Below are 26,864 nucleotides of genomic sequence, written 5' to 3' on the forward strand. Positions count from 1 at the left end.
TGGTAATAAGGGGATATGGGGGGTAACAGGGGGGGTAATAGGGGGATATGGGGTGGGATATGGGGGATATGGGGGGTAATTGGGGGGTTTGGGGGGGATATGGGGTGATATGGAGAGTAATGGGGGATATGGGGGGATATGGGAGATATGGGGGGATATGGGGGTTAATAGGGGGGTAATGTGGGGATATGGGGGGCATAGAGGGGATATAGAGGGGATATAGGGGGGTAATGTGATAAGGGGTTAATGGGAGGGGTATGGGGAGATATGGGGGGGTTATGGGGAAATATGGGGGGATATGGGGGTAATGGGGGGGGTAATGGGGAATATGGAGGGTTATGGGGGGGTAATGGGGGGATATGGGGGGATATGGGGGGTATGGGGGGGAACAGGGGGATATAAGGGGATATGGGGGGGGAATGGAGGGTAATAGGGGGAGTAATGGGGGGACATGGGGGGACATGGGGGGTAATAGGGGGGTAATGGTGGGATATGGGGGGTAATAGGGGGTTATGGGGTGATATGGGGGGATATAGGGGGAATGGGGGGGAGAAAGGGGGGATACGGGGGGAAATGGGGGGATATGGGAAGTAATGGGGTGGTAGTGGGATAATGGGGGGGGGTATGGGGGAGTAATGGGAGGATATGGGGGGTATTGGGGAGTATGGAGGGGTAATGGGGGGTAATGGGATAATGGGAGAGATATGGGGGGGTATGGGGTGGGTAATAGGGGGATATGGGGGGGTATGGGGGGGGATATGGGAAGGTAATGGGATAATGGGGGGGGGGGGTAATGGGGGAGGTAACCCATTGACCTCAATGATGGCATCTTGTAGGGTCCCCAAGAGGTGACCCCAACCCCAAGGGCTGAGCCGGCCAAGATGACATTGGGGTCACCCATTGACCTCCATGATGACATTGGGGTCACCCATTGACCTCCATGACGACATTGGGGTCACCACATCCATAGGGTCCCCCAGCTGCAGCCCCCCCCCCCACATTGCCCATTGCCCCATCCCATTGCCGCCATCTTTATAGGATCCCAATGGGATTCCCCCCCCCCCCCCTCCCCACCTCCCTGGACTCCCCCCCCCCCCCCCCACTGCCCATTGCCCCATCCCATTGCCGCCATCTTTATGGGATCCCAATGGGATTCCCCCCCCCCCCCCCCCCCGACTCCCCCCTTTCCCCAGTGGCTCAATGGGGCCGTTCCCATCTCCCCCCCCCCCGAAGCCCCCATGGACCCCCCCCCACCTTCACAGGTCAGTTTGGTGGCCGCCAGCCCCAGGCGCAGCACCGAGCGGTTCCCGATCAGCCCCGTCTTCAGGTTGCGGACCCCCTCGTTGCCAATGGGGTTGTGACCAAGGTTCAGGGTCTCCAGGCTCTGAGCGTGGGGCTGCGGGGACAGTGGGGGGCAATGGGGACAATGGGGACATGGGGGGCAATGGGGACATGGGGGGCAATGGGGACATGTGGACAATGGGGGGCAATGGGGGACATGGGGGGCAATGGGGACATGGGGGACAATGGGGACATGGGGGGCAATGGGGGACATGGGGGGCAATGGGGGGCAATGGGGGACAATGGGGGCATAGGGGGGCAATGGGGACATGGGGGGCAATGGGGGGCAAATGGGAACAATGGGGGCAATGGGGGCATGGGGGTCAATGGGGACATGGGGGGCAATGGGGGGCAATGGGGGCAATGGGGGACAATGGGGGGCAAAGGAGGCAATAGGGGACAATGGGGACAATGGGGGCAATGGGGGGCATGGGGGACAATGGGGGCAATGTGGGGCAATGGGGGCATTGGGGACAATGGGTGACAATGGGGACATGGGGGGCAATGGGGACATGGGGAGACATGGGGGGCAATGGGGGGTAATGGGGACATGTGGACAATGGGGGGCAATGGGGGACATGGGGGGCAATGGGGGGCAATGGGGGACATGGGGGGCAATGGGGACATGGGGGACAATGGGGACATGGGGGGCAATGGGGGACATGGGGGGCAATGGGGACATGGGGGACAATGGGGACATGGGGGCAATGGGGGACATGGGGGGCAATGGGGATATGGGGGACAATGGGGACATGGGGGACAATGGGGATATGGAGGGACATGGGGGGCAATGGGGGGTAATGGGGACATGTGGACAATGGGGGGCAATGGGGGACATGGGGAGCAATGGGGGTCAATGGGGGCAATGGGGGCAATGGGGATATGGGGGGCAATGGGGGGCAAGGCGGGCAATGGGGGGCAATGGGGGGCAATGGGGAACAATGGGGACATGGGGGGCAATGTGGGGCATGGGGGCAATGGGGGGCAATGGGGGCATGGGGGCAATGGGGTCACACTTAGGGGTCAGGTTGGGGTCACACCACACAGGTCACACGTAGGGGTCACATTGGGGTCAGTTTGGGGTCACACAGGTCACACTTAGGGGTCAGTTTGGGGTCAGTTTGGGGTCACATTAGGTCACACTTTGGGGTCACACTGGGTTCCCATTGGGGTCACTTTGGGGTCACACTTTAGGGTCACTTCTTTGGGGTCACTTTGGGGTCACACAGGTCACACTTAGGGGTCACACTGGGGTCAGTTTGGGGTCACACTTTAGGGTCACACTGGGGTCACTTTGGGGTCACACAGGTCACACTTAGGGGTCTCACTGGGGTCAGTTTGGGGTCACACAGGTCACACTTAGGGGTCAGTTTGGGGTCAGTTTGGGGTCACACAGGTCACATTAGGGGTCCCATTGGGGTCAGTTTGGGGTCACATTGGGGTCACATTAGGGTCACACATTTGGGGTCACATTGGGGTCACTTTGGGGTCACTTTGGGGTCACACTTTAGGGTCACTTCTTTGGGGTCACTTTGGGGTCACACAGGTCACACTTAGGGCTCAGTTTGGGGTCAGTTTGGGGTCACACAGGTCACACAGGTCACATTAGGGGTCACATTGTGGTCAGTTTGGGGTCCCATTGGGGTCAGGTTGGGGTCACACAGGTCACACGTAGGGGTCAGTTTGGGGTCACACAGGTCACGCTTTGGGGTCCCATTGGGGTCAGTTTGGGGTCACATTGGGGTCAGGTTGGGGTCACACTTAGGGGTCCCATTGGGGTCAGGTTGGGGTCAGGTTGGGGTCAGTTTGGGGTCCCATTGGGGTCAGGTTGGGGTCAGGTTGGGGTCAGTTTGGGGTCCCATTGGGGTCAGGTTGTGGTGACTCACCAGTGTGACCCCCAGGTATGCCGTTCCCGCCTGCGTCACCTGGTTGTTCCACAGCACCAACGTCACCAGCCCACGGCGCTGCTCACGGAGACCCTCACACAGGTACGCAAGGCCTGGGGGCAGCAGCGGGGTCAGGGGGGTGGGGGGTGGGGGATGGGGGTCAGTGTGGGGCTGGGGGGTGATGTGGGGCTGGGGGTCAACAAGAGGCTGTGGGACAATGTGGGGCTGGGGGACAACAAGGGGCTGGGGGACAATGTGGGGCTGGGGGACAATGTGGGGCTGGAGGACAATGTGGGGCTGGGGGACAATGTGGGGCTGGGGGTGACGATGTGGGGCTGGGGGTGATGATATGGGGCTGGGGGGACAACAAGGGGCTGGGGGGGTGGTGTGGGGCTGGGGGACACAATATGGGGCTGGGGGGGGTGGTGTGGGGCTGTGGGACAATGTGGGGCTGGGGGACAACAAGGGGCTGGGGGACAATGTGGGGCTGGAGGACAATGTGGGGCTGGGGGTGACGATGTGGGGCTGGGGGTGATGATATGGGGCTGGGGGGACAACAAGGGGCTGGGGGGGTGGTGTGGGGCTGGGGGACACAATATGGGGCTGGGGGGGGTGGTGTGGGGCTGGGGGACAACAAGGGGCTGTGGGACAATGTGGGGCTGGGAGGAGGTTGTGGGGCTGGGGGACAATGTGAGGCTGGGGGGGTGATGTGGGACTGGGGGGACGATATGGGGCTGGGGGTCAACAAGAGGCTGCAGGACAATATGGGGCTGGGAGGACAATGTGGGGCTGGGGGGTGATGTGGGGCTGGGGGACAATGTGGGGCTGGGGGACGATATGGGGCTGGGGGACGATATGGGGCTGGGAGGAGGTTGTGGGGCTGCGGGACAATGTGGGGCTGGGGGGACAAAAAGGGGCTGCGATACAATGTGGGGCTGGGGGGGTGATGTGGGGCTGGGAGGAGGGTGTGGGGCTGGGGGACGATGTGAGGCTGAAGGGACAATAGGGGACAACGTGGGGCTAGGAGGAGGTTGTGGGGCTGGGGGACAACAAGGGGCTGGGGGGGAGGATGGGGGGATTTTGGGGTGTTTTGGGGGGGGGCTTGAATGGGATTTGAGGGGGGATTTTGGGGTAGATTGAAGGGATTTTGGGGCAGGATTTGGGGCTGATTTTGGGGGGGATTCGGGGGGGCTTGAGAGGGGATTTGGGGGGATCTGGGGTGAATTTTGGGTGTTTCGGGGTGTTTTGGGGCTTTTGGGCTGATTTTGGGGGGTCTTTGTGGGGTTTTGAGGAGGATTTTAGGGGGGTTTTAGGGTTTTTTTGGGGGGTCTTTGAGTGATGAGGGGGATGGTGGAGCTGTGGCAGGATATGAGCCATCCCGCCCCATAGCCACCCCATAGCTGCCCCATAGCCGCCCCATAGCTGCCCCATAGCTGCTCCAATAGCCGCCCAATAGCCGCCCCATAGCTGCCCCATAGCCGCCCCAATAGCCTCCTCATAGCCGCCCCACCCCATAGCTGTCCCATAGCCACCCCATAGCCACCCCCATAGCCGCCCCATAGCCAACCCATAGCCACCCCATAGCCGCCCCATAGCCGCCCCATAGCTGCCCCCATAGCCGCCCCATAGCCGCCCCTATAGCCGCCCCATAGCCGCCCCTATAGCCGCCCCATAGCTGCCCCCATAGCCACCCCATAGCCGCCCCATAGCCGCCCCCATAGCCGCCCCCATAGCCAACCCATAGCCGCCCCATAGCCGCCCTATAGCTGCCCCATAGGCAACCCATAGCCAACCCATAGCTGCCCCATAGCCGCCCCAATAGCTGCCCCAATAGCCGCCCCATAGCCGCCCTATAGCCGTCCCATAGCTGCCCCCATAGCCAACCCATAGCCGCCCCATAGCCGCCCCATAGCTGCCCCATAGGCAACCCATAGCCGTCCCATAGCTGCCCCCATAGCCGCCCCATAGCCGCCCCAATAGCCGCCCCCATAGCTGCCCCACCTCGTTAATTGTTGGCCCTTTTAACAAAGCCCGGAATGAGGCAGGGCTTTAATTAAACACCCAGCTGACGATGGCGGTGTTAATTAATGACTCAGAATGAGCCCCTGAACTAATTAAGTTAATTAATGTCTCCTGTGTTCATTAATGCTTCCTGTGTTAGTTAATGCCTCCCATGTTAATTAATGACTCCCGTGTTAGTTAATGACTCCTCATCTGCTTATGGGGTGGGACCAGGAAATAGGGGGCGGATGGGAGTCAGAACCACATTAATGGGGGGGGGGATTTGGGGCTGAGATTTGGGGAGATTTGGGGTCAGATTTGGGCTGAAATAAGGGGAGATTTGGGGTCAGATTTGGGCTGAGATTAAGGGAGATTTGGGGTCAGATTTGAGGGATTTAGGGCTGAGATTTGGGGGGATTTGGGCTGAGATTAGGGGGGATTTGGGGTTGGGTTTGGGGATGAGATTTGGGGGATTTGGGGTCAGATTTGGGGGATTTGGAGCTAAGATTTGGGGGTTTTAGGATCAGATTTGGGAGAATAGGGCTCAAATTTGGGATTAGATTTGGTGGATTTGGGCTCAGATTTGGGCTGGAATTAAGGGAGATTTGGGGTCAGATTTGAGGGGATTTGGGGTCGGATTTGGGGCTGAGATTTGGGGGAATTTGGGGTCAGATTTGGGGGATTTAGGGCTGAGATTTGGGAGAATAGGACTCAAATTTGGGATCTGATTTGGGGGGGATTTGGGGTCAGATTTGGGCTGAAATAAGGGGAGATTTGGGAACAGATTAGAGGAGATTTGGGGTCAGATTTGGGGCTTTTGGGGCTGAGATTTGGGGAGATTTAGGGTCAGATTTGGGCTGAGATTTGGGGGAATTTGGACTCAGTTCTGGGGGATTTGGGATCAGATTTGGGGCTGAGATTTAGGGGACTTGGGGCTGAGATATGGGGGGATTTGGGCTGAAATTTGGGGGATTTGGGATCAGATTTGGGAAGATTTGGGATCAGATTTAGGGGATTTGGGATCAGATTTGGGGGGATTTGGGGCTGAAAGCTGGGAGATTTGGGCTCAGATTTGGGGAATAAGGCTCAGATTTGGGGAGTTTTAGGATCAAATTTGGGGGATTTGGGGCTGAGATTTGGGCTGAGATTTGAGGGACCGGGGGCTGAGATTTGGGGGATTTGGGGTCAGATTTGGGTCCCATCTGGGAGGGATTTGGGTGGGATCTGGGGGGGATTTGGGGTGACATCAGGGTGGGATTTGGAGTCACTTCTGGGCTGGATTTGGAGGTGATTTTGGGTATATCTGGGTGGGATTTGGGGTCACATCTGGGTGTGATATGGGGTGGATTTGGGGTCATATCTGGGCAGGATTTGGGGCTGATTTGGGGTATATCTGGGTGGGATCTGGGGGGTTTTTGGGTGGGATTTGGGGGCTCTTTCAGCCCAAACCCACCCGAGTCCAGGATGTGGTTGTTGGGGGGGTTGGGGGGATACCTGGGTGGGATTAGGGTGGGATTTGGGGGATACCTGGGTGGGATTTGGGGTCACATCTGGGCAGGATTTGGGGCTGATTTGGGGTATATCTGGGTGGGATCTGGGGTGGATTTGGGGGATATTTGGGTGCAATATGGGAGGGATTTGGGGTCTAATTGGGTGGGGTTTGGGGTGGATTTGGGGTCACATCTGGGTGGGATTTAGGGGATACCTGGGTGGGATTTGGGGTCACATCTGGTCAGGATTTGAGGGTGATTTGGGGTATATCTGGGTGGGATTTGGGGTGACATCAGGTTGGGATTTGGGGGTGATTTGGGTGTGATTTGGGGGTTTTTTTGGGGGCTCTTTCACCCCAAACCCACCTGAGTCCAAGATGTGGTTGGTGCGGGGGTTTGGGGGGATACCTGGGTGGGATTTGGGTGGGATTTGGGGTCACATCTGGGCGGGATTTAGGGGTGAATTGGGGTATATCTGGGTGGGATTTAGGGGATACCTGGGTGGGATTTGGGTCACATCTGGGCAGGATTTGGGGCTGATTTGGGGTATATCTGGTTGGGATTTGGGGTCACATCTGGGTGGGATTTGAGGGGGGATTTGGGATCATATCTTGGCAGGATTTGGGGGGATTTGGGGTTACATCTGGGTTGGATTTGGGTGAGATTTGGGGTCACATCAGGGGGGGATTTGGGGTCACTTCTGGGCTGGATTTGGGGCTGATTTGGGGTATATCTGGGTGGCATTTGGGGTATATCTGGGAAGGACTTGGGGGTGATTTGGGGTATATCTGGGTGTGATTTTGGGGTTTTTGGGTGGGATTGGGGTTTTTGGGTGTGATTTTGGGGTTTTTGGGTGTGATTTGGGGTTTTTTTGGGTGTGATTTGGGGTTTTTGTGTGTGATTTGGGGTTTTTTTGGGGCTCTTTCAGCCCAAACCCACCCGAGTCCAGGATGTGGTTGTTGCGCAGGTCGAGGATCTGGATGGAGCAGTTGAACTTGAGCAGGTTTCCCAGCTGCGCCGCGTCCTGCAGCCCGTTCAGCTTGTTGTCCGCCAGGTACAGCTCCCGCAGCGTCACGTTCAGCTTCAGCGCCGTGGCTGGGGGCAAAAAGGGCTCGTTTTGACCCAAAAAGGGCTGATTTTGACCCAAAATGGGCCGGTTTTGACCCAAAATGGGCCGGTTTTGACCCAAAATGGGCCGGTTTTGACCCAAAATGGGCCGGTTTTGACCCAAAATGGGCCGGTTTTGACCCAAAATGGGCCGGTTTTGACCCAAAATGGGCTCGTTTTGACCCAAAATGGGCTCGTTTCGACCCCAAATGGGGCTGGTTTTGACCCAAAATGGGCTGGTTTCGACCCAAAATGGGCTCGTTTCAACCCAAAATGGGGCCAGTTTCGACCAAAAATGGGCTGGTTTCGACCCAAGATGGGCTGATTTTGACCCAAAATGGGGTCCATTTCGACCCAAGATGGGCTGGTTTCGACCCAAGATGGGCTGGTTTCGACCCAAAATGGGGCCGGTTTTGACCCAAGATGGGCCGGTTTTGACCCAAGATGGGCCGGTTTTGACCCAAGATGGGCCGGTTTTGACCCAAGATGGGCCGGTTTTGACCCAAGATGGGCCGGTTTTGACCCAAGATGGGCCGGTTTTGACCCAAGATGGGCCGGTTTCGACCCAAGATGGGCCGGTTTCGACTCAAGATGGGCCGGTTTCGACTCAAAATGGGCCAATTTCGACCCAAAATGGGCCGGTTTTGACCCAAAATGGGCTCATTTCGACTCAAGATGGGCTGGTTTCGACCCAAAATGGGCTAATTTCGACTCAAAATGGGGCTGGTTTTGACCCAAAATGGGGCCCATTTCGACCCAAGATGGGCTGGTTTTGACCCAAAATGGGCTGGTTTTGACCCAAAAAGGGCTGATTTTGACCCAAAATGGGCTCATTTCAACTCAAAATGGGGCCGGTTTCGACCCAAAATGGGCTCGTTTCGACCCAAAATGGGGCCAGTTTTGACCCAAAATGGGGCCAGTTTCGACCCAAAATGGGCTGGTTTCGACCCAAAATGGGCTGGTTTCGACCCAAAATGGGCTGGTTTCGACCCAAAATGGGCTGGTTTCGACCCAAAATGGGCTGATTTTGACCCAAAATGGGGCTCATTTCGACTCAAAATGGGGCCAGTTTCGACCCAAGATGGGCTAATTTCGACCCAAAATGGGGCCAGTTTCGACCAAAAATGGGCTGGTTTTGACCCAAGATGGGCTGATTTTGACCCATAATGGGGCCGATTTCAACCCAAAATGGGCCGATTTCAATTCGACCCAAAATGGGGCCGGTTTCGACCCAAAATGGGGCTGGTTTTGACCCAAAATGGGCTCATTTCGACCCAAAATGCCCTATGGTCATTAGGGTCATTAGGGTGGTGTTGGGGACATTAGGGTCATTGGGGTGATTGGCATTAGGGTCATTGGGGTCACTGGGGTCATTAGGGTCATTGGGGTGATTGGTGCTGGGGCTCATTAAGGTCACTGGGGTCATTAAGGTCATTGGGGTCTCTGGGGTCATTGGGGTCATTAGGGTCATTGGGGTGGTGTTGGGGTCATTAAGGTCACTGGGGGTCATGAAGGTCATTAGGGTCATTGGGGTCACTGGGGTCATTAGGGTGATTGCTGTTGGGGCTCATTAAGGTCATTAGGGTCAATGGGGTCATCAGGGTGATCGGTGCTGGGGCTCATTAAGGTCACTGGGGTCATTAGGGTCATTGGGGTGATTGGTGTTAGGGGTCATTAAGGTCAATGGGGTCACTGGGGTCATTAGGGTGGTGTTGGGGTCATTAAGGTCATTGAGGTCACTGGGGTCATTGGGGTGGTGTTGGGGTCATTAAGGTCATTGGGGTCATTGGTGCTGGGGCTCATTAAGGTCATTGGGGTCATGAAGGTCATTGGGGTACCTGGGGTCATTAGGGTCATTAGGGTCATTGGGGTGATTGGCGTTAGGGTCATTGGGGTCATTGTGGTGGTGTTGGGGTCATTAAGGTCACTGGGGTCGTTAGGGTCATGGGGGTGATATGTGTTGGGGTCATTATGGTCATTGGGGTCACTGGGGTCATTAGGGTGATCGGTGTTGGGGCTCATTAAGGTCACTGGGGTCATTAGGGTCATTGGGGTGATTGGTGTTAGGGTCATTAGGGTCATTGGGGTCCCTGGGGTCATTGGGGTCATTAGGGTCATTGGGGTGATTGGTGTTAGGGTCATTAGGGTCATTGGGGTCCCTGGGGTCATTGGGGTCATTAGGGTCATTGGGGTGACTGGTGTTAGGGTCATTAGGGTCAGTGGGGTCCCTGGGGTCATTGTGGTCATTAGGGACACTGTGGTGGGGTTGGGGTCATGAAGGTCATTGGGGTCCCTGGGGTCACTGTGGTGCTGTTGGGGTCATGAAGGTCATTGGGGTCATGAAGGTCATTGGGGTCCCTGGGGTCACTGTGGTGCTGTTGGGGTCATGAAGGTCATTAGGGTCATTAGGGTCATTGGGGTCCCTGGGGTCATGGTGGTGGTGTTGGGGTCATTAAGGTCCGTGGAGTCATTAAGGTCATTGGGGTCATGAAGGTCATGAAGGTCATTGGGGTCCCTGTGGTCACAGAGGTGGGGGTCTCACCCAGCAGCATGAGGGGCCGTCCGGTCAGGCTGGCGTTCTCGAGGTGCAGCACCACCAAACTGCTGCTGATGCGCAGCGCACGCGCCACAAACGGCGCCGACGGCTCCAGCAGCGGCGTGCCGCGAGCGTCCAGGTACTGCAGGCAGCTGGTCTGTGGGGGAGATACATGGGGAGGGGGCTGCAGGAACACTGCGGGGGGTGGGAGGGTCCTGGAAGGGCATAGAGCCTTGAGGTCCTATAGGGGTTGGGTTGGAAGGGTCCTAGAAGGGAATAAAGCCATGGGTCCAGGTACTGCAGGCAGCTGGTCTGTGGGGGAGATAAATGGGGAGGGGGCTGCAGGAACACTGCGGGGGGGGGGGAGGGTCCTGGAAGGGCATAGAACTATGGGATCCTATAGGGGTGGGGTTGGAAGGGTCCTAGAAGGGAATAGAACCTTGAGATCCTATAGGGGTTGGGTTGGAAGGGTCCTAGAAGGTCATAGAACTACGACATCTTAAAGTGGTTGCGTTGGAAGGGTCCTAGAAGGGGATAATGCTGTGGGATACTACAGGGGTTGGGTTGGAAGGGTCCTATAAGGGGATAGAACCATGGGATCCTACAGTGGTTGGGTTGGAAGGGTCCTAGAAGGTCATAGAACCTTGAGATCCTATAGGGGTTGGGTTGGAAGGGTCCTAGAAGGTCATAGAACCTTGAGATCCTATAGGGGTTGGGTTGGAAGGGTCCTGGAAGGGGATAAAGCCATGGGATCCTAAAGTGGATGGGTTGGACGGGTTCTAGAAGGCCATAGAACCTTGAGGTCCTATAGGGGTTGGGTTGGAAGGGTCCTATAAGGGGATAAAGCCATGGGTCCAGGTACTGCAGGCAGCTGGTCTATGGGGGAGATAAATGGGGAGGGGGCTGCAGGACCACAACGTGGGGATGGAAGGGTCCTGAAAGGTCATAGAACCTTGAGATCCAATAGCAGTTGGGTTGGGAGGGTCCTAGAAGGGGATAAAGCTGTGGGATCCTACAGGGATTGGGTTGGAAGGGTCCTAGAAGGTCATAGAACTACGACACCTTAAAGAGGTTGGGTTGGAAGGGTCCTAGAAGGGAATAGAACCATGGGATCTTACAGGGGTGGGGTTGGAAGGGTCCTAGAAGGGGATAAAGCCATGGGTCCAGGTACTGCAGGCAGCTGGTCTGTGGGGGGGACATGGGGAGGGGGCTGCAGGACTACTACGTGGGGGTGGAAGGGTCCTAGAAGGTCATAGAACCTTGAGGTCCTATAGGGGTTGGGTTGGAAGGGTCCTAGAAGGGAATAGAACCTTGAGATCCTACAGGGGTTGGGTTGGAAGGGTCCTAGAAGGGAATAGAACTATAACACCTTAAAGAGGTTGCGTTGGAAGGGTCCTAGAAGGTCATATAACTATGGGATCCTATAGGGGTTGGGTTGGAAGGGTCCTAGAAGGGAATAGAACCTTGAGATCCTATAGGGGTTGGGTTGGAAGGTCCTAAAAGGGAATAGAACCTTGAGATCCTATAGGGGTTGGGTTGGAAGGGTCCTATAAGGGGATAAAGCCATGGGATCCTATAGGGGTTGGGTTGGAAGGGTCCTAGAAGGGAATAGAACTATGACACCTTAAAGGGTTGGAAGGGTCCTAGAAGGGAATAGAACCTTGAGGTCCTATAGGGGTTGGGTTGGAAGGGCCCTAGAAGGGGATAAAGCCATGGGTCCAGGTACTGCAGGCAGCTGGTCTGTGGGGGGTACATGGGGAGGGGGCTGCAGGACCACTACGTGGGGATGGAAGGGTCCTTGAAGAGCATAGAACTATGGGATCCTATAGGAGTTGGGTTGGAAGGGTCCTAGAAGGGGATAAAGCCATGGGATCCTAAAGTGGATGGGTTGGAAGGGTCCCAGAAGGGAATAGAACCTTGAGATCCTATAGGGGTTGGGTTGGAAGGGTCCTAGAAGGGAATAGAACTATGACACCTTAAAGAGGTTGGGTTGGAAGGGTCCTAGAAGGGAATAGAACCTTGAGATCCTATAGGAGTTGGGTTGGAAGGGTCCTAGAAGGTCATAGAACTATGGGATCCTATAGGGGTTGGGTTGGAAGGGTCCTAGAAGGTCATAGAACCTTGAGATCCTATAGGGGTTGGGTTGGAAGGGTCCTCGAAGGTCATAGAACTATGAAACCTTAAAGAGGTTGGGTTGGAAGGGTCCTAGAAGGTCACAGAACTATGGGATCCTATAGGGGTTGAGTTGGAAGGGTCCTAGAAGGGAATAGAACTATGACACCTTAAAGAGGTTGGGTTGGAAGGGTCCTAGAAGGGAATAGAACCTTGAGATCCTATAGGGGTTGGGTTGGAAGGGTCCTAGAAGGGGATAAAGCCATGGGTCCAGGTACTGCAGGCAGCTGGTCTATGGGGGGACATGGGGAGGGGGCTGCAGGACCACAACGTGGGGATGGAAGGGTCCTGGAAGGTCATAGAGCCTTGAGATCCTACAGGGGTTGGGTTGGAAGGGTCCTAGAAGGGAATAGAACTACGACACCTTAAAGTGGTTGGGTTGGAAGGGTCCTAGAAGGGGATAAAACCATGAGATCCTAAAGTGGTTGCGTTGGAAGGGTCCTAGAAGGGGATAATGCTGTGGGATACTACAGGGGTTCGGTTGGAAGGGTCCTAGGAGGTCATAGAACCTTGAGATCCTATAGGGGTTGGGTTGGAAGGGTCCTAGAAGGGAATAGAACTATGACACCTTAAAGAGGTAGGGTTGGAAGGGTCCTAGAAGGGAATAGAACCTTGAGATCCTATAGGAGTTGGGTTGGAAGGGTCCTAGAAGGTCATAGAACTATGGGATCCTATAGGGGTTGGGTTGGAAGGGTCCTGGAAGGTCATAGAACCTTGAGATCCTATAGGGGTTGGGTTGGAAGGGTCCTCGAAGGTCATAGAACTATGAAACCTTAAAGAGGTTGGGTTGGAAGGGTCCTAGAAGGTCACAGAACTATGGGATCCTATAGGGGTTGAGTTGGAAGGGTCCTAGAAGGTCATAGAACTATGAAACCTTAAAGAGGTTGGGTTGGAAGGGACCTAGAAGGGAATAGAACCTTGAGATCCTATAGGGGTTGGGTTGGAAGGGTCCTAGAAAGGGATAGAACCTTGAGATCCTATAGGGGTTGGGTTGGAAGAGTCCTAGAAGGGGATAAAGCCATGGGATACTATGATGGCTGGGTTGGAAAGGTCCTTGCAGGTCACACGACCATGGGATCCTATAATGGTTGGGTTGGGAAGGTCCTTGCAGATCACAGGGCCGTGGGCTCCTATAGGGTTGGGAAGGTCCTTGCAGGTCACACGACCATGGGATCCCATGGCACCCACCTTCCTCATCATGTGTGCGGCCGCCTGCCAGCCCCGCGTGCCGATGTGTTTGTTGAAGGAGATGTTGAGGTGCGTGGCCGACTCGTAGTACTCGATCATGTCAAACAGCGCCGAGGCGCCCTGCAGAGCCAGAGCAGGGGGAAAGAGAGTGAAAATGGGGCAGAAAGGTGGAAATTGGGGATTAGAAGGGCAAAAATGGGGAGGAATGGTGGAAATTGGGGATTAGAAGGGCAAAAATGGGGCGGAATGGTGGAAATTGGGGTTAGAAGGGCAAAAATGGGGAGGAATGGTGGAAATTGGGGTTAGAAGGGCAAAAAATGGGGCAGAAAGGTGGAAAATGGGGATTAGAAGGGCAAAAAATGGGGCGGAATGGTGGAAATTGGGTGGAAATTGGGTGGAAATTGGGGATTAGAATGGCCAAAATGGCGTGGAAAGGTGGAAGTTGGGGATTAGAATGGCAAGAAATAAGGTGGAATGGTGGAAATTGGGGTTAGAATGGCAAAAAAATGGGGCGGAATGGTGGAAATTGGGGATTAGAATGGCAAAAATTGGGGCGGAATGGTGGAAATTGGGTGGAAATTGGGGACTAGAATGGCAAAAAATGGGGAAGAATGGTGGAAATTGGGGATTAGAATGGCAAAAATGGGGAGGAATGGTGGAAACTGGGGATTAGAATGGCAAAAAATGGGGAGGAATGGTGGAAATTGGGGATTAGAATGGCAAAAATGGGGAGGAATGGTGGAAATTGGGGTTAGAAGGGCAAAAATTGGGGAGGAATGGTGGAAATTGGGTGGAAATTGGGGATTAGAATGGCCAAAATTGGGGCGGAATGGTGTTAATTGGGGTTAGAAGGGCAAAAAATGGGGTGGAATGGTGGAAATTGGGGTTAGAAGGGCAAAAAATGGGGCGGAATGGTGGAAATTGGGATTAGAATGGAAAAAAATGGGGCGGAATGGTGGAAATTGGGGTTAGAATGGCAAAAAATGGGGAGGAATGGTGGAAATTGGGTGGAAATTGGGTGGAAACTGGGGATTAGAATGGCCAAAATGGCGTGGAAAGGTGGAAGTTGGGGATTAGAATGGCAAGAAATAAGGTGGAATGGTGGAAATTGGGGTTAGAATGGCAAAAAAATGGGGCGGAATGGTGGAAATTGGGGATTAGAATGGCAAAAATTGGGGCGGAATGGTGGAAATTGGGTGGAAATTGGGGACTAGAATGGCAAAAAATGGGGAAGAATGGTGGAAATTGGGGATTAGAATGGCAAAAATGGGGAGGAATGGTGGAAACTGGGGATTAGAATGGCAAAAAATGGGGAGGAATGGTGGAAATTGGGGATTAGAATGGCAAAAATGGGGAGGAATGGTGGAAATTGGGGTTAGAAGGGCAAAAATTGGGGAGGAATGGTGGAAATTGGGTGGAAATTGGGGATTAGAATGGCCAAAATTGGGGCGGAATGGTGTTAATTGGGGTTAGAAGGGCAAAAAATGGGGTGGAATGGTGGAAATTGGGGTTAGAAGGGCAAAAAATGGGGCGGAATGGTGGAAATTGGGATTAGAATGGAAAAAAATGGGGCGGAATGGTGGAAATTGGGGTTAGAATGGCAAAAAATGGGGAGGAATGGTGGAAATTGGGTGGAAATTGGGTGGAAACTGGGGATTAGAATGGCCAAAATGGCGTGGAAAGGTGGAAGTTGGGGATTAGAATGGCAAGAAATAAGGTGGAATGGTGGAAATTGGGGTTAGAATGGCCAAAAAAATGGGGCGGAATGGTGGAAATTGGGGATTAGAATGGCAAAAATTGGGGCGGAATGGTGGAAATTGGGTGGAAATTGGGGACTAGAATGGCAAAAAATGGGGAAGAATGGTGGAAATTGGGGATTAGAATGGCAAAAATGGGGAGGAATGGTGGAAACTGGGGATTAGAATGGCAAAAATGGGATGGAATGGTGGAAATTGGGTGGAAATTGGGGATTAGAATGGCCAAAATGGGACAGAATGGTGGAAATTGGGGATTAGAATGGCAAGAAATAAAATGGAATGGTGGAAATTGGGGTTAGAATGGCAAAAATGGGGAGGAATGGTGGAAATTGGGGATTAGAATGGCCATAATGGGGCGGAATGGTGGAAATTGGGGTTAGAATGGCAAAAATGGGGCGGAATAGTGGAAATTGGGTGGAAATTGGGTGGAAACTGGGGATTAGAATGGCCAAAATGGCATGGAAAGGTGGAAGTTGGGGATTAGAATGGCAAGAAATAAGGTGGAATGGTGGAAATTGGGGCTAGAATGGCAAAAATTGGGGAGGAATGGTGGAAATTGGGGATTAGAATGGCAAAAATAGGGTGGAATGGTGGAAATTGGGTGGAAATTGGGGACTAGAATGGCCAAAATTGGGGCGGAATGGTGGAAATTGGGGATTAGAATGGAAAGAAATTGGACGGAATGGTGGAAATTGGGGATCAGAATGGCAAAAATGGGGCGGAATGGTGGAAATTGGGGATCAGAATGGCAAGAAATAAGGTGGAATGGTGGAAATTGGGGTTAGAATGGCAAAAATGGGGCGGAATGGTGGAAATTGGGGATCAGAATGGCCAAAATGCAGTGGAATAGTGAAAATTGGGGATTAGAATGGCAAAAAATGGGGCGGAATGGTGGAAATTGGGGTTAGAATGGCAAAAAATGGGGCAGAATGGTGGAAATTGGGGTTAGAAGGGCAAAAAATGGGGAGGAATGGTGGAAATTGGGTGGAAATTGGGTGGAAATTGGGGATTAGAATGGCCAAAATGGCGTGGAAAGGTGGAAGTTGGGGATTAGAATGGCAAGAAATAAGGTGGAATGGTGGAAATTGGGGTTAGAATGGCAAAAAAATGGGGCGGAATGGTGGAAATTGGGGATTAGAATGGCAAAAATTGGGGCGGAATGGTGGAAATTGGGGACTAGAATGGCAAAAAATGGGGAAGAATGGTGGAAATTGGGGATTAGAATGGCAAAAATGGGGAGGAATGGTGGAAACTGGGGATTAGAATGGCAAAAAATGGGGCGGAATGGTGGAAATTGGGATTAGAATGGAAAAAAATGGGACAGAATGGTGGAAATTGGGGTTAGAATGGAAAAAAATGGGGTGGAATGGTGGAAACTGGGGTTAGAAGGGCAAAAATTGGGGCAGAATGGTGGAAATTGGGGTTAGGAGGGCAAAAATGGGGAGGAATGGTGGAAATTGGGGACTAGAATGGCCAAAATGGGGAGGAATGGTGGAAATTGGGGTTAGAATGGAAAAAAATGGGGAGGAATGGTGGAAATTGGGGATCAGAATGGCCAAAATGGGGCAGAAAGATGGAAAGTGACAACGAGAGCGGCCCAAATGGGTTGGAAGGTGAAAATTGGGTTTAGAAAGGCCAAAACAGGGCAGAAAGGTGGATATAAGAGCTGAGAATGGCTGAAATGGGGCAGAAATGTGAACACCAATGGCTTCCCATGGCCACCCACAGCTTCCTGTAACATCCTTGCGGTGGCCTGTGGCTCCCCCTGGTGGCCAATGGCTTCCTACCACTTCCTCATGGTGGCCAATGGCTTCCTACCGCTTCCTCACGGTGGCCAACAGCTTCCTACTGCTTCCTAATGGTGGCCAATGGCTTCCTACCACTTCCTCCTGGTGGCCAATGGCTTCCTATCACTTCCTTCTATTGGCCAATGGCTTCCTACCACTTCCTCATGGTGGCCAATGGCTTCCTATCACTTCCTTCTGGTGGCCAACAGCTTCCTACTACTTCCTCATGGTGGCCAATGGCTTCCTACTACTTCCTCATGGTGACCAATGGCTTCCTACTACTTCCTCATGGTGGCCAATGGCTTCCTACCACTTCCTAATGGTGGCCAATGGCTTCCTACTACTTCCTCCTGGTGGCCAATGGCTTCCTATCACTTCCTCATGGTGGCCAATGGCTTCCTACTGCTTCCTAATGGTGGCCCACAGCGTCCTACCGCTTCCTCATGGTGGCCAATGGCTTCCTACCACTTCCTCATGGTGGCCAATGGCTTCCTACCACTTCCTCCTGATGGCCAATGGCTTCCTACCACTTCCTCCTGGTGGCCAATGGCTTCCTACCACTTCCTAATGGTGGCCAATGGCTTCCTACCACTTCCTAATGGTGGCCAATGGCTTCCTACCACTTCCTCATGGTAGCCAATGGCTTCCCACAGCTCCCTTATGGTGGCCAATGGCCTCCTACTACTTCTTCATGGTGGCCTACAGCTCCCTCTTGGTGGCCAATGGCTTCCTCATGGTGGCCCATGGCTTCCTACAGCTCCCCATTGGTGGCCAATGGCTCTCTACTGCCTCCTCATGGTGGCCAATGGCTTCTTTATGGTGGCCAATGGCTTCTTCATGGTGGCCAATGGCTTCTTTATGGTGGCCAATGGCTTCCTCATGGTGGCCAATGGCTTCCTACCGCTTCCTCATGGTGGCCAATGGCTTCCTACTACTTCCTCATGGAGGACAATGGCTTCCCCATGGTGGCCTACAGCTCCCTCATGGTGGCCAATGGCTTCTTTGTGGTGACCCACGGCTTCCTCATGGTGACCAATGGCTTCCCACAGCTCCCCATTGGTGGCCAATGGCTCCCCACTGCCCCCTCATGGTGCCCCACAGCTCCCCGATGTTGGCCCACACAAGGTTTGACTTTGGGTTGACCCAACGCGGAGCCAAGAACCGGACCCCATGACCCCACATCTCCCTTCTCATTGGGACGCCCAATGACCAGCCCATAGTTTTTAACCTCATTCCCCAACGAGGTCGGAACCGACCACAAAACCCATTGGGTCCAATTGGGACCAATGGGACGGTGCCGTTCGCGTCACTCACGTCTTCATCCAAGCTGGTCTGCTCCAAGTCAACGATCTTGAACTGCAGCCTCTTGAAAATCTCCTCCAGCGCCTCGCAGGCCTTGTAGTCCAGCTTCTCCCCTGGGGCAAAAAACAGCAGAATTGGGGAGTTTGGGTACGGAAAGGTCAGTTTTTGCCGTGTCCAGGGAATGGGGGTGGTCGGCTTGGGGGAAAAGACGGGAGGGGGCTTCAGGGCCCCGGACCACCCAGATGGGAGGTGGATGTGTTGTTATATGGCTGTAAAGCTTGTGGGATCCTATGGTGGTTGGGTTGGATGGGACCTATGGGGTCATGGAACCATGGGATCCTATAATGGATGGGTTGGATGGAACCTATGGGGTCATGGAACCATGGGATCCTATAATGGTTGGGTTGGATGGGACCTATGGGGTCATGGAACCATGGGATCCTATAATGGTTGGGTTGGGTGGGACCTATGGGGTCATGGAACCATGGGATCCTATAATGGTTGGATGAGACCTATGGGATCATGGAACCATAGGATCCTATAAGAGTTGGGTTGGGTGGGATCTATGGGGTCATGGAACCATGGGATCCTATAATGGTTGGGTTGGATGGGACCTATGAGGTCATGGAACCATGGGATCCTATAAGAGTTGGGTTGGATGGGACCTATGGGGTCATGGAACCATGGGATCCTATAATGGTTGGATGAGACCTATGGGATCATGGAACTATAGGATCCTATAAGAGTTGGGTTGGATGGGATCTATGGGGTCATGGAACCATGGGATCCTATAAGAGTTGGGTTGGATAGGACCTATGGGGTCATGGAACCATGGGATCCTATAATGGATGGGTTGGATGGAACCTATGGGGTCATGGAACCATGGGATCCTATAATGGTTGGGTTGGATGGAACCTATGGGGTCATGGAACCATGGGATCCTATAATGGATGGGTTGGATGGGACCTATGGGGTCATGGAACCATGGGATCAGATAATGGATGGGTTGGGTGGATCCTATGGGGTCATGGAACCATGGGATCCTATAATGGTTGGGTTGGATGGGGCCTATGGGGTCATGGAACCATGGGATCCTATAATGGATGGGTTGGATGGGACCTATGGGGTCATGGAACCATGGGATCCTATAAGAGTTGGGTTGGATGGGACCTATGGGGTCATGGAACCATGGGATCCTATAAGGGTTGGGTTGGATGGAACCTATGGGGTCATGGAACCATGGGATCCTATAATGGATGGGTTGGATGGGACCTATGGGGTCATGGAACCATGGGATCCTATAATGGTTGGGTTGGATGGGACCTATGGGGTCATGGAACCATGGGATCCTATAATGGATGGGATGGGTGGGATCTATGGGGTCATGGAACCATGGGGTCCTATAATGGTTGGGTTGGATGGGACCTATGGTGTCATGGAACCATGGGATCCTATAATGGATGGGTTGGGTGGATCCTATGGGGTCATGGAACCATGGGATCCTATAATGGTTGGGTTGGATGGGACCTATGGAGTCATGGAACCATGGGATCCTATAATGATTGGGTTGGATAGGACCTATGGGGTCATGGAACCATGGGATCCTATAATGGTTGGGTTGGATGGGACCTATGGAGTCATGGAACCATGGGATCCTATAATGGATGGGTTGGATGGGACCTATGGGGTCATGGAACCATGGGATCCTATAATGGATGGGTTGGGTGGATCCTATGGGGTCATGGAACCATGGGATCCTATAATGGTTGGGTTGGATGGGACCTATGGAGTCATGGAACCATGGGATCCTATAATGGATGGGTTGGATGGGACCTATGGGGTCATGGAACCATGGGATCCTATAAGAGTTGGGTTGGATGGGACCTATGGGGTCATGGAACCATGGGATCCTATAATGGTTGGGTTGGGGAGACCTTTAGGATCACAGAACCATGGGATCCTACAATGGTTGGGTTGGGGGAACCTTTAGGATCACGGGACCTTGGGATCCTACAGTGGAAGGAAGAGAAGGAAAGAGGGAACAAAAACCTTAAACTTTTAGCTCAAAGGGCAACAAGAGAACCCCTAAAAAAGGGTTTTTGGGGGGCAAGTTGTGGGGCGCTTCACTCAACTATGGGGTCAACAGGGTGAAATCCCAACGCTGCCCCAAATGCGGGACGATGTATTGAATGAGTGAAGAACGAGGCGCTCACCTTTGAGATCCAAGCATTCTATCCTGGGTGCCAGGTCCTTAAATTCCTGGGAAAGAGCAAAATGCAGCATTTTACCCCCAAAAAAGAAGCGTTAAAATGAGGAGAAAACCCAAGAAATTGGGTAAATCCCAAAGCAGCGGTGTTGGCTAACGAGCAAAGCTCTCCAATGGGGTTTTAATTAGGGGTAGATGAGCAGATACGGGAACGTTTCCATCTCAAACAGCAGGTAGGAAAACGAGCCCGGCCCCAAGGCACTTCATTAGGGGAAATTAAGTACTATGGTGCTAATTAACTTCGTCCCTTATTAGGGCCGGGGGGGGGGAAAGAAAGCAAACGGGGCACCGATATGAATGGGTTCCATGTGCTCTACCTGGATCTGCTTGAGGAGTTTGGGGATCTGCTTGCAGCTCAGCTTCTGGCAGGCCTGCTTGTAGGCGCTGATGATCTCCTCCACCGTCACGTTTTGGGCTGAAAACACACAGAATTAGGGCTGTGGGGATGGAGGCAGAACCTCCATGGGGTCATAGAGATTGGCGGCGCTCAATGGGAGCAGCAAAGGGAATGCGTTGACCTGTAGACCCCAACAGTACTTGTTAATTAAGATTTACTCCGCTAATTATGAGCACGTTGACCTGTAGACCCCAATACTCCTCATTAATTGGGATTTACTCCACTAATTATGACCACGTTGACCTGTAGACCCCAATACTCCTCATTAATTGGGATTTCCTCCACTAATTATGTCCCATTGACCTGTAGACCCCAACAGTCCCCATTAATTGGGATTTAATCCACTAATTATGACCACATTGACATGGAGACCCCAATACTCCTCATTAATTGGGATTTACTCCACTAATTACGACCACGTTGACCTGTAGACCCCAATACTCCTCATTAATTGGGATTTCCCCCACTAATTATGTCCCATTGACCTGTAGACCCCAACAGTCCCCATTAATGGGGATTTACTCCACTAATTATGACCACATTGACCTGCAGACCCCAATACTCCTCATTAATTGGGATTTACCCCACTAATTATGACCACGTTGACCTGTAGACCCCAATACTCCTCATTAACTGGGATTTACCCCACTGATTATGACCACGTTGACCTGTAGAGCCCAACAGTGCCCATTAATTGGGATTTAATCCACTAATTATGACCACGTTGACCTGTAGACCCCAATACTCCTCATTAATTGGGATTTACTCCACTAATTACGACCACGTTGACCTGCAGACCCCAATACTCCTCATTAACTGAGATTTACCTCACTAATTATGACCCATTGACCTGTAGACCCCAACAGTCCCCATTAATTGGGATTTAATCCACTAATTATGACTACGTTGACCTGCAGACCCCAATACTCCTCATTAATTGGGATTTCCCCCACTAATGATGACCCATTGACCTGTAGACCCCAACAGTCCCCATTAATTGGGATTTAATCCACTAATTATGACCACGTTGACCCGTAGACCCCAATACTCCTCATTCATTGGGATTTGATCCACTAATTACGACCACGTTGACCTGTAGACCCCAATACTCCTCATTCATTGGGATTTAATCCACTAATTATGTCCAATTGACCTGTAGACCCCAACAGTCCCCATTAATGGGGATTTACTCCACTAATTATGACCACATTGACCTGTAGACCCCAACAGTGCCCATTAATGGGGATTTAATCCAATAATTATGACTACGTTGACCTGTAGACCCCAATACTCCCCATTAATTGGGATTTCCCCCACTAATGATGACCCATTGACCTGTAGACCCCAACAGTGCCCATTAATGGGGATTTAATCCACTAATTATGACCATGTTGACCTGCAGACCCCAACACTCCTCATTAATTGGGATTTCCTCCACTAATTATGACCCATTGACCTGTAGACCCCAATAGTCCCCATTAATGGGAATTTAATACATTAATTATGACCACGTTGACCTGTAAACCCCAATAACCCTCATTAATTAGGATTTCCTCCACTAATGATGACCACGTTGACCTGTAGACCCCAACAGTCCCCATTAATTAGCACTTACTCTGCTAACAATAACCCATTGACCTGCAGACCTCAAACACCAAAAGAGAGCCCTTAGGGACACCAATATGAACACAGAGCCCTGGGGGAACCCCAAAGATGGAGTTCTAAGAGGCCCCAAAATGGAGCTATTGGGAACCCTACAAATGGAGCCACGGGGGACCCTAAAACAGAGTTCATGGGAACCCCAAAAGAAACATGGAGGACACCAAAATGGAGGCCTGGAGGGCCCTCAACATCAGAGCTATGGGGAAATCTTAACAGAGCCATTGGGAACCACAGAAAGAAGCCATTGGGGACCCCAAAAATGGAGCCACGGAGCCCCAAAAATGGAATAGTGGGGGAAACTGAAATGGAACCACTGGGAACCTTAAAAATGGAGGCATGGCTGACCCCAAAACTGAGCCATGGCGGCCCCAAAACATGAAGCCCCGTGGGACCCCAAAATGGAGCCCTGGGGGAACCCAAGTGAACCACAGGGGGATCCCAAAATGGAACCCCAAAACCAGAATCATGGGGGACCACAAAATGGAGCCATTGGGAACCCTAAAAACAGAGAGGCCTAAAAACCCATGGGGCAGTAAGGGGGATGTGGGGTCTGTTAGGGAGGCCTGACAAGGCCTAGGCCTCCATCTTGGGGCCTTAATGGGGCCTGAAGGGGCCTCAATGGGGCCTGAAAGGGCCTTATGGGGCCTAAAGGGGTCTGGGGTCTTTTAGTGGGGAACAATGGGGCCTAACGAGGCTTGGGGCTTCTCTGTAGGGTCCATAGAAAGGAGCCATTGGGAACCCTAAAAACAGAGAGGCCTAAAAACCCATGGGGCAGTAAGGGGGATGTGGGGTCTGTTAGGGAGGCCTGACAAGGCCTAGGCCTCCATCTTGGGGTCTTAATGGGGCCTGAAGGGGCCTCAATGGGGCCTGAAGGGGCCTTAGTGGGACATAAAGGGGCCTTAGTGGGGCTTTAGTGGGACCTAAAGGGGCGTTAGTAGGGTTATGAAGGGGCCTTAATGGGGCCTAAAGGGGTCTGGGGTCTTTTAGTGGGGAATAACGGGGCCTAATGAGGCCTGGGACTTCTCTGTAGGGTCCATAACAAGGAGCCATTGGGAACCCTAAAAACAGAGCCCTGGAGGACCCCGATATGGGGCACAGGTAACCTAAGATGGCGTAGGAAGAAGAAACCGACCCCATAACTCATCAATAAGTAATTAACGGGAGGAATAATTGATGCTCATCAGCAAAGGAGAGCAGGTGGGGGGAACCTGATACGGGTCGTTAATGAGGGAACTTCGTTACTGAGCTCGTTAAGAGAGTTGCACTGTGAGAAGTTCCATCATGGGGGGGAGAGGAACGTTATGGGGCAGCCAAGAGGGAGGGAAGGCCCCAAAAATGGGGTTTATGGAACAAAGATCATAAATTCAGGCTGTTTTGAGGTCACCTCTGCAATGGGGTGAGGTTCTAAAGGGGTCGTGGAACCATGGGATCCTATAATGGATGGGTTGGATGGGATCTATGGGGTCATGGAACCATGGGATCCTATAATGGATGGGTTGGATGGGACCTATGGGGTCATGGAACCATGGGAGAGGCCCCATAGAGATCCCAATCCAGGCCCCATAGAGGACCCCATTTGGGACCCACCAAAGGCCCCACTGAGCCCCATCTGGGCACCCACCAAACCCCATCCTGAGCCCCACTGAGCCCCACAGAACCCACTTCAGGCCCCATAGAGTCCCAGTTCCAGACCCATCTGTGCCCCATAGAGGCCCGCTCTGAGCCCCAGAGCCCCCAGTTTGGGCCCCACACAGCCCCCATTTTAGAGCCCACTGTGGACCCACTTTGGGACCCACTGACCCCCAGTTCAGGACCCACTGAAGATGCTGGTTCTGGATCCATTTAGACCCAGTTTGAGCCCCACAGCGGATCCATGTTGACACCCACCACAGCCCTCAGTTCGGAACCCACTGAGCCCCATTGAGCCCCACTGATCCCCCATTGAACCCCCACTGATCCCCTATTGATCCCCCACTGATCCCCACTGAGCCCCTACTGAACCCCCATTCCGGACCCCCACTGATTCCCCATTGAGACCCTATTGAGCCCACACTGCACCCTCATTGAGACCCCATTTAGCCCCCACTGATCCCCCATTGAGACCCCACATTTAACCCCTATTGAACCCCCACTGGTCCCCTATTGATCCCCCATTGATCCCCCACAGAGACCCCATTGATCCCCCATTGAGCCCCTATTGATCCCCCGCTGATCCCCTATTGAACCCCCACTGATCCCCCATTCCGGATCCCCACTGAGCCCCCATTAAGATCCCATTGAGCCCCCATTCCAGACCCCCACTGATCCCCCATTGAGTCCCCATTCAGCCCCCTCTGATCCCCAATTGATTCCCCATTGAGTCCCCATTGATCCCCCATTGAGCCCCCACTGATCCCCCACTGAGCCCCCATTAAGACCCCATTGAGCCCATATTGAACCCCCGTTGAGACCCCACTGAGCCCTTACTGAGACCCTACTGAGCCCCAATTGAATCCCCATTCAGCCCCCTCTGATCCCCTATTGATCCCCCATTGATCCCACACTGAGTCCCCATTGATGCCCCACTGATCCCCCATTGAGCCCCCACTGAGTCCACACTAAGACCCCTCTGAGCCCTTACTGAGACCCTATTGAGCCCCTACTGAGCCCCCATTGAACCCCCATTTATCCCCTATTGAGACCCCACTGAGTCCATATTCCAGACCCCCACTGACCCCCCATTTAACCCCCACTGATCCCCCACTGATCCCCAATTGATCCCCTATTGAACCCCTATTGAACCCCCACTGAGCCCCCATTCCGGATCCCCACTGATCCCCCACTGAGCCCCCATTAAGACCCCATTGATCCCACACTGATCCCCTATTGATCCCTCATTGAACCCCTATTGATCCCCTATTGATCCCCTACTGAACCCCCACTGATCCTCCATTGAACCCCCACTGAGACCCCACTGAACCCCCATTGAAGCCCCCCTAACCCCCCATTGAGCTCCTATTGAGCCCCCCCTGATCCCATATTGATCCCCCACTGATCCCCACTGATCCCCCATTGATCCCCTATTCAGCCCCTATTGGTCCCCCATTGATCCCCCATGGAGACCCCACTGATCCCCTATTGATCCGCTATTGATCCCCCTCTGCTCCCCCATTCCGGACCCCCACTGATCCCCTATTGACCCCCCACTGAACCCCCATTGATCCCCTATTCAGCCCCTATTGATCCCCCTCTGACCCCCCATTGAACCCCCACTGCTCCCCCATTCCAGACCCCCCCTGACCCCCCATTGATCCCCTATTCAGCCCCTATTGCTCCCCCACTGACCCCCCATTGCTCCCCCATTAACCCCCACTGCTCCCCCATTCTGGACCCCCACTGACCCCCCATTGAGCCCCTATTGATCTCCTATTCAGCCCCTATTGCTCCTCTATTGAGCCCATATTGATCCCCTATTGAGCCCCTATTGATCCCCTATTGATCCCCTATTCAGCCTCTATTGATCCCCCATTGAGCCCCCATTGATCCCCTATTAACCCCCCACTGACCCCCCATTAAGACCCCATTGAGACCCTATTGAGCCCCTACTGTACCCCCACTGATCCCCTATTGATCCCCCACTGCTCCCCCATTCCGGACCCCCACTGACCCCCCATTGAGCCCCTACTGATCTCCTATTCAGCCTCTATTGATCCCCCACTGACCCCCCATTTAACCCCACTGAGTCCCCATTCCGGACCCCTATTGATCCCCTATTGCTCCCCCACTGACCCCCCATTGCTCCCCCATTAGCCCCCCCTGCTCCCCCCTTTCTACCCCCCGACCCCAACGCAACCACCGGTTCGATCCCCGCTGTCCCCACTCTCCCCCCCCCCATTGGGTTCAATTCAGTTCAATTCAGTTCAATTCAGTCCGTCTCCCCCCGCTGCCGTTACCGTGTCTCCACGGGTCCTTGGATGATCCCCCACTGATCCC

The 26,864-nt window shown here is 53.3% G+C and overlaps 1 protein-coding gene across 1 annotated transcript; it reads right to left on the reverse strand.

Annotated features, from left to right (window-relative positions):
* Window positions 1-1,244: 1,244 nt before the first annotated feature.
* On the reverse strand, window positions 1,245-26,864 carry LOC140264797 (protein phosphatase 1 regulatory subunit 37-like; the record flags this gene model as incomplete). The annotated part of the gene is made up of 9 exons (XM_072360703.1): window positions 1,245-1,396; window positions 3,228-3,340; window positions 7,658-7,813; window positions 10,368-10,518; window positions 13,722-13,841; window positions 18,580-18,680; window positions 20,781-20,826; window positions 21,151-21,248; window positions 26,825-26,864. Coding segments are annotated over 9 exons (977 nt in total), but the record flags the coding sequence as incomplete, so codon positions are not given.

This window comes from Excalfactoria chinensis, unplaced genomic scaffold, assembly GCF_039878825.1.
Source record: "Excalfactoria chinensis isolate bCotChi1 unplaced genomic scaffold, bCotChi1.hap2 Scaffold_1035, whole genome shotgun sequence".
Classification (NCBI taxonomy): domain Eukaryota; kingdom Metazoa; phylum Chordata; class Aves; order Galliformes; family Phasianidae; genus Excalfactoria; species Excalfactoria chinensis.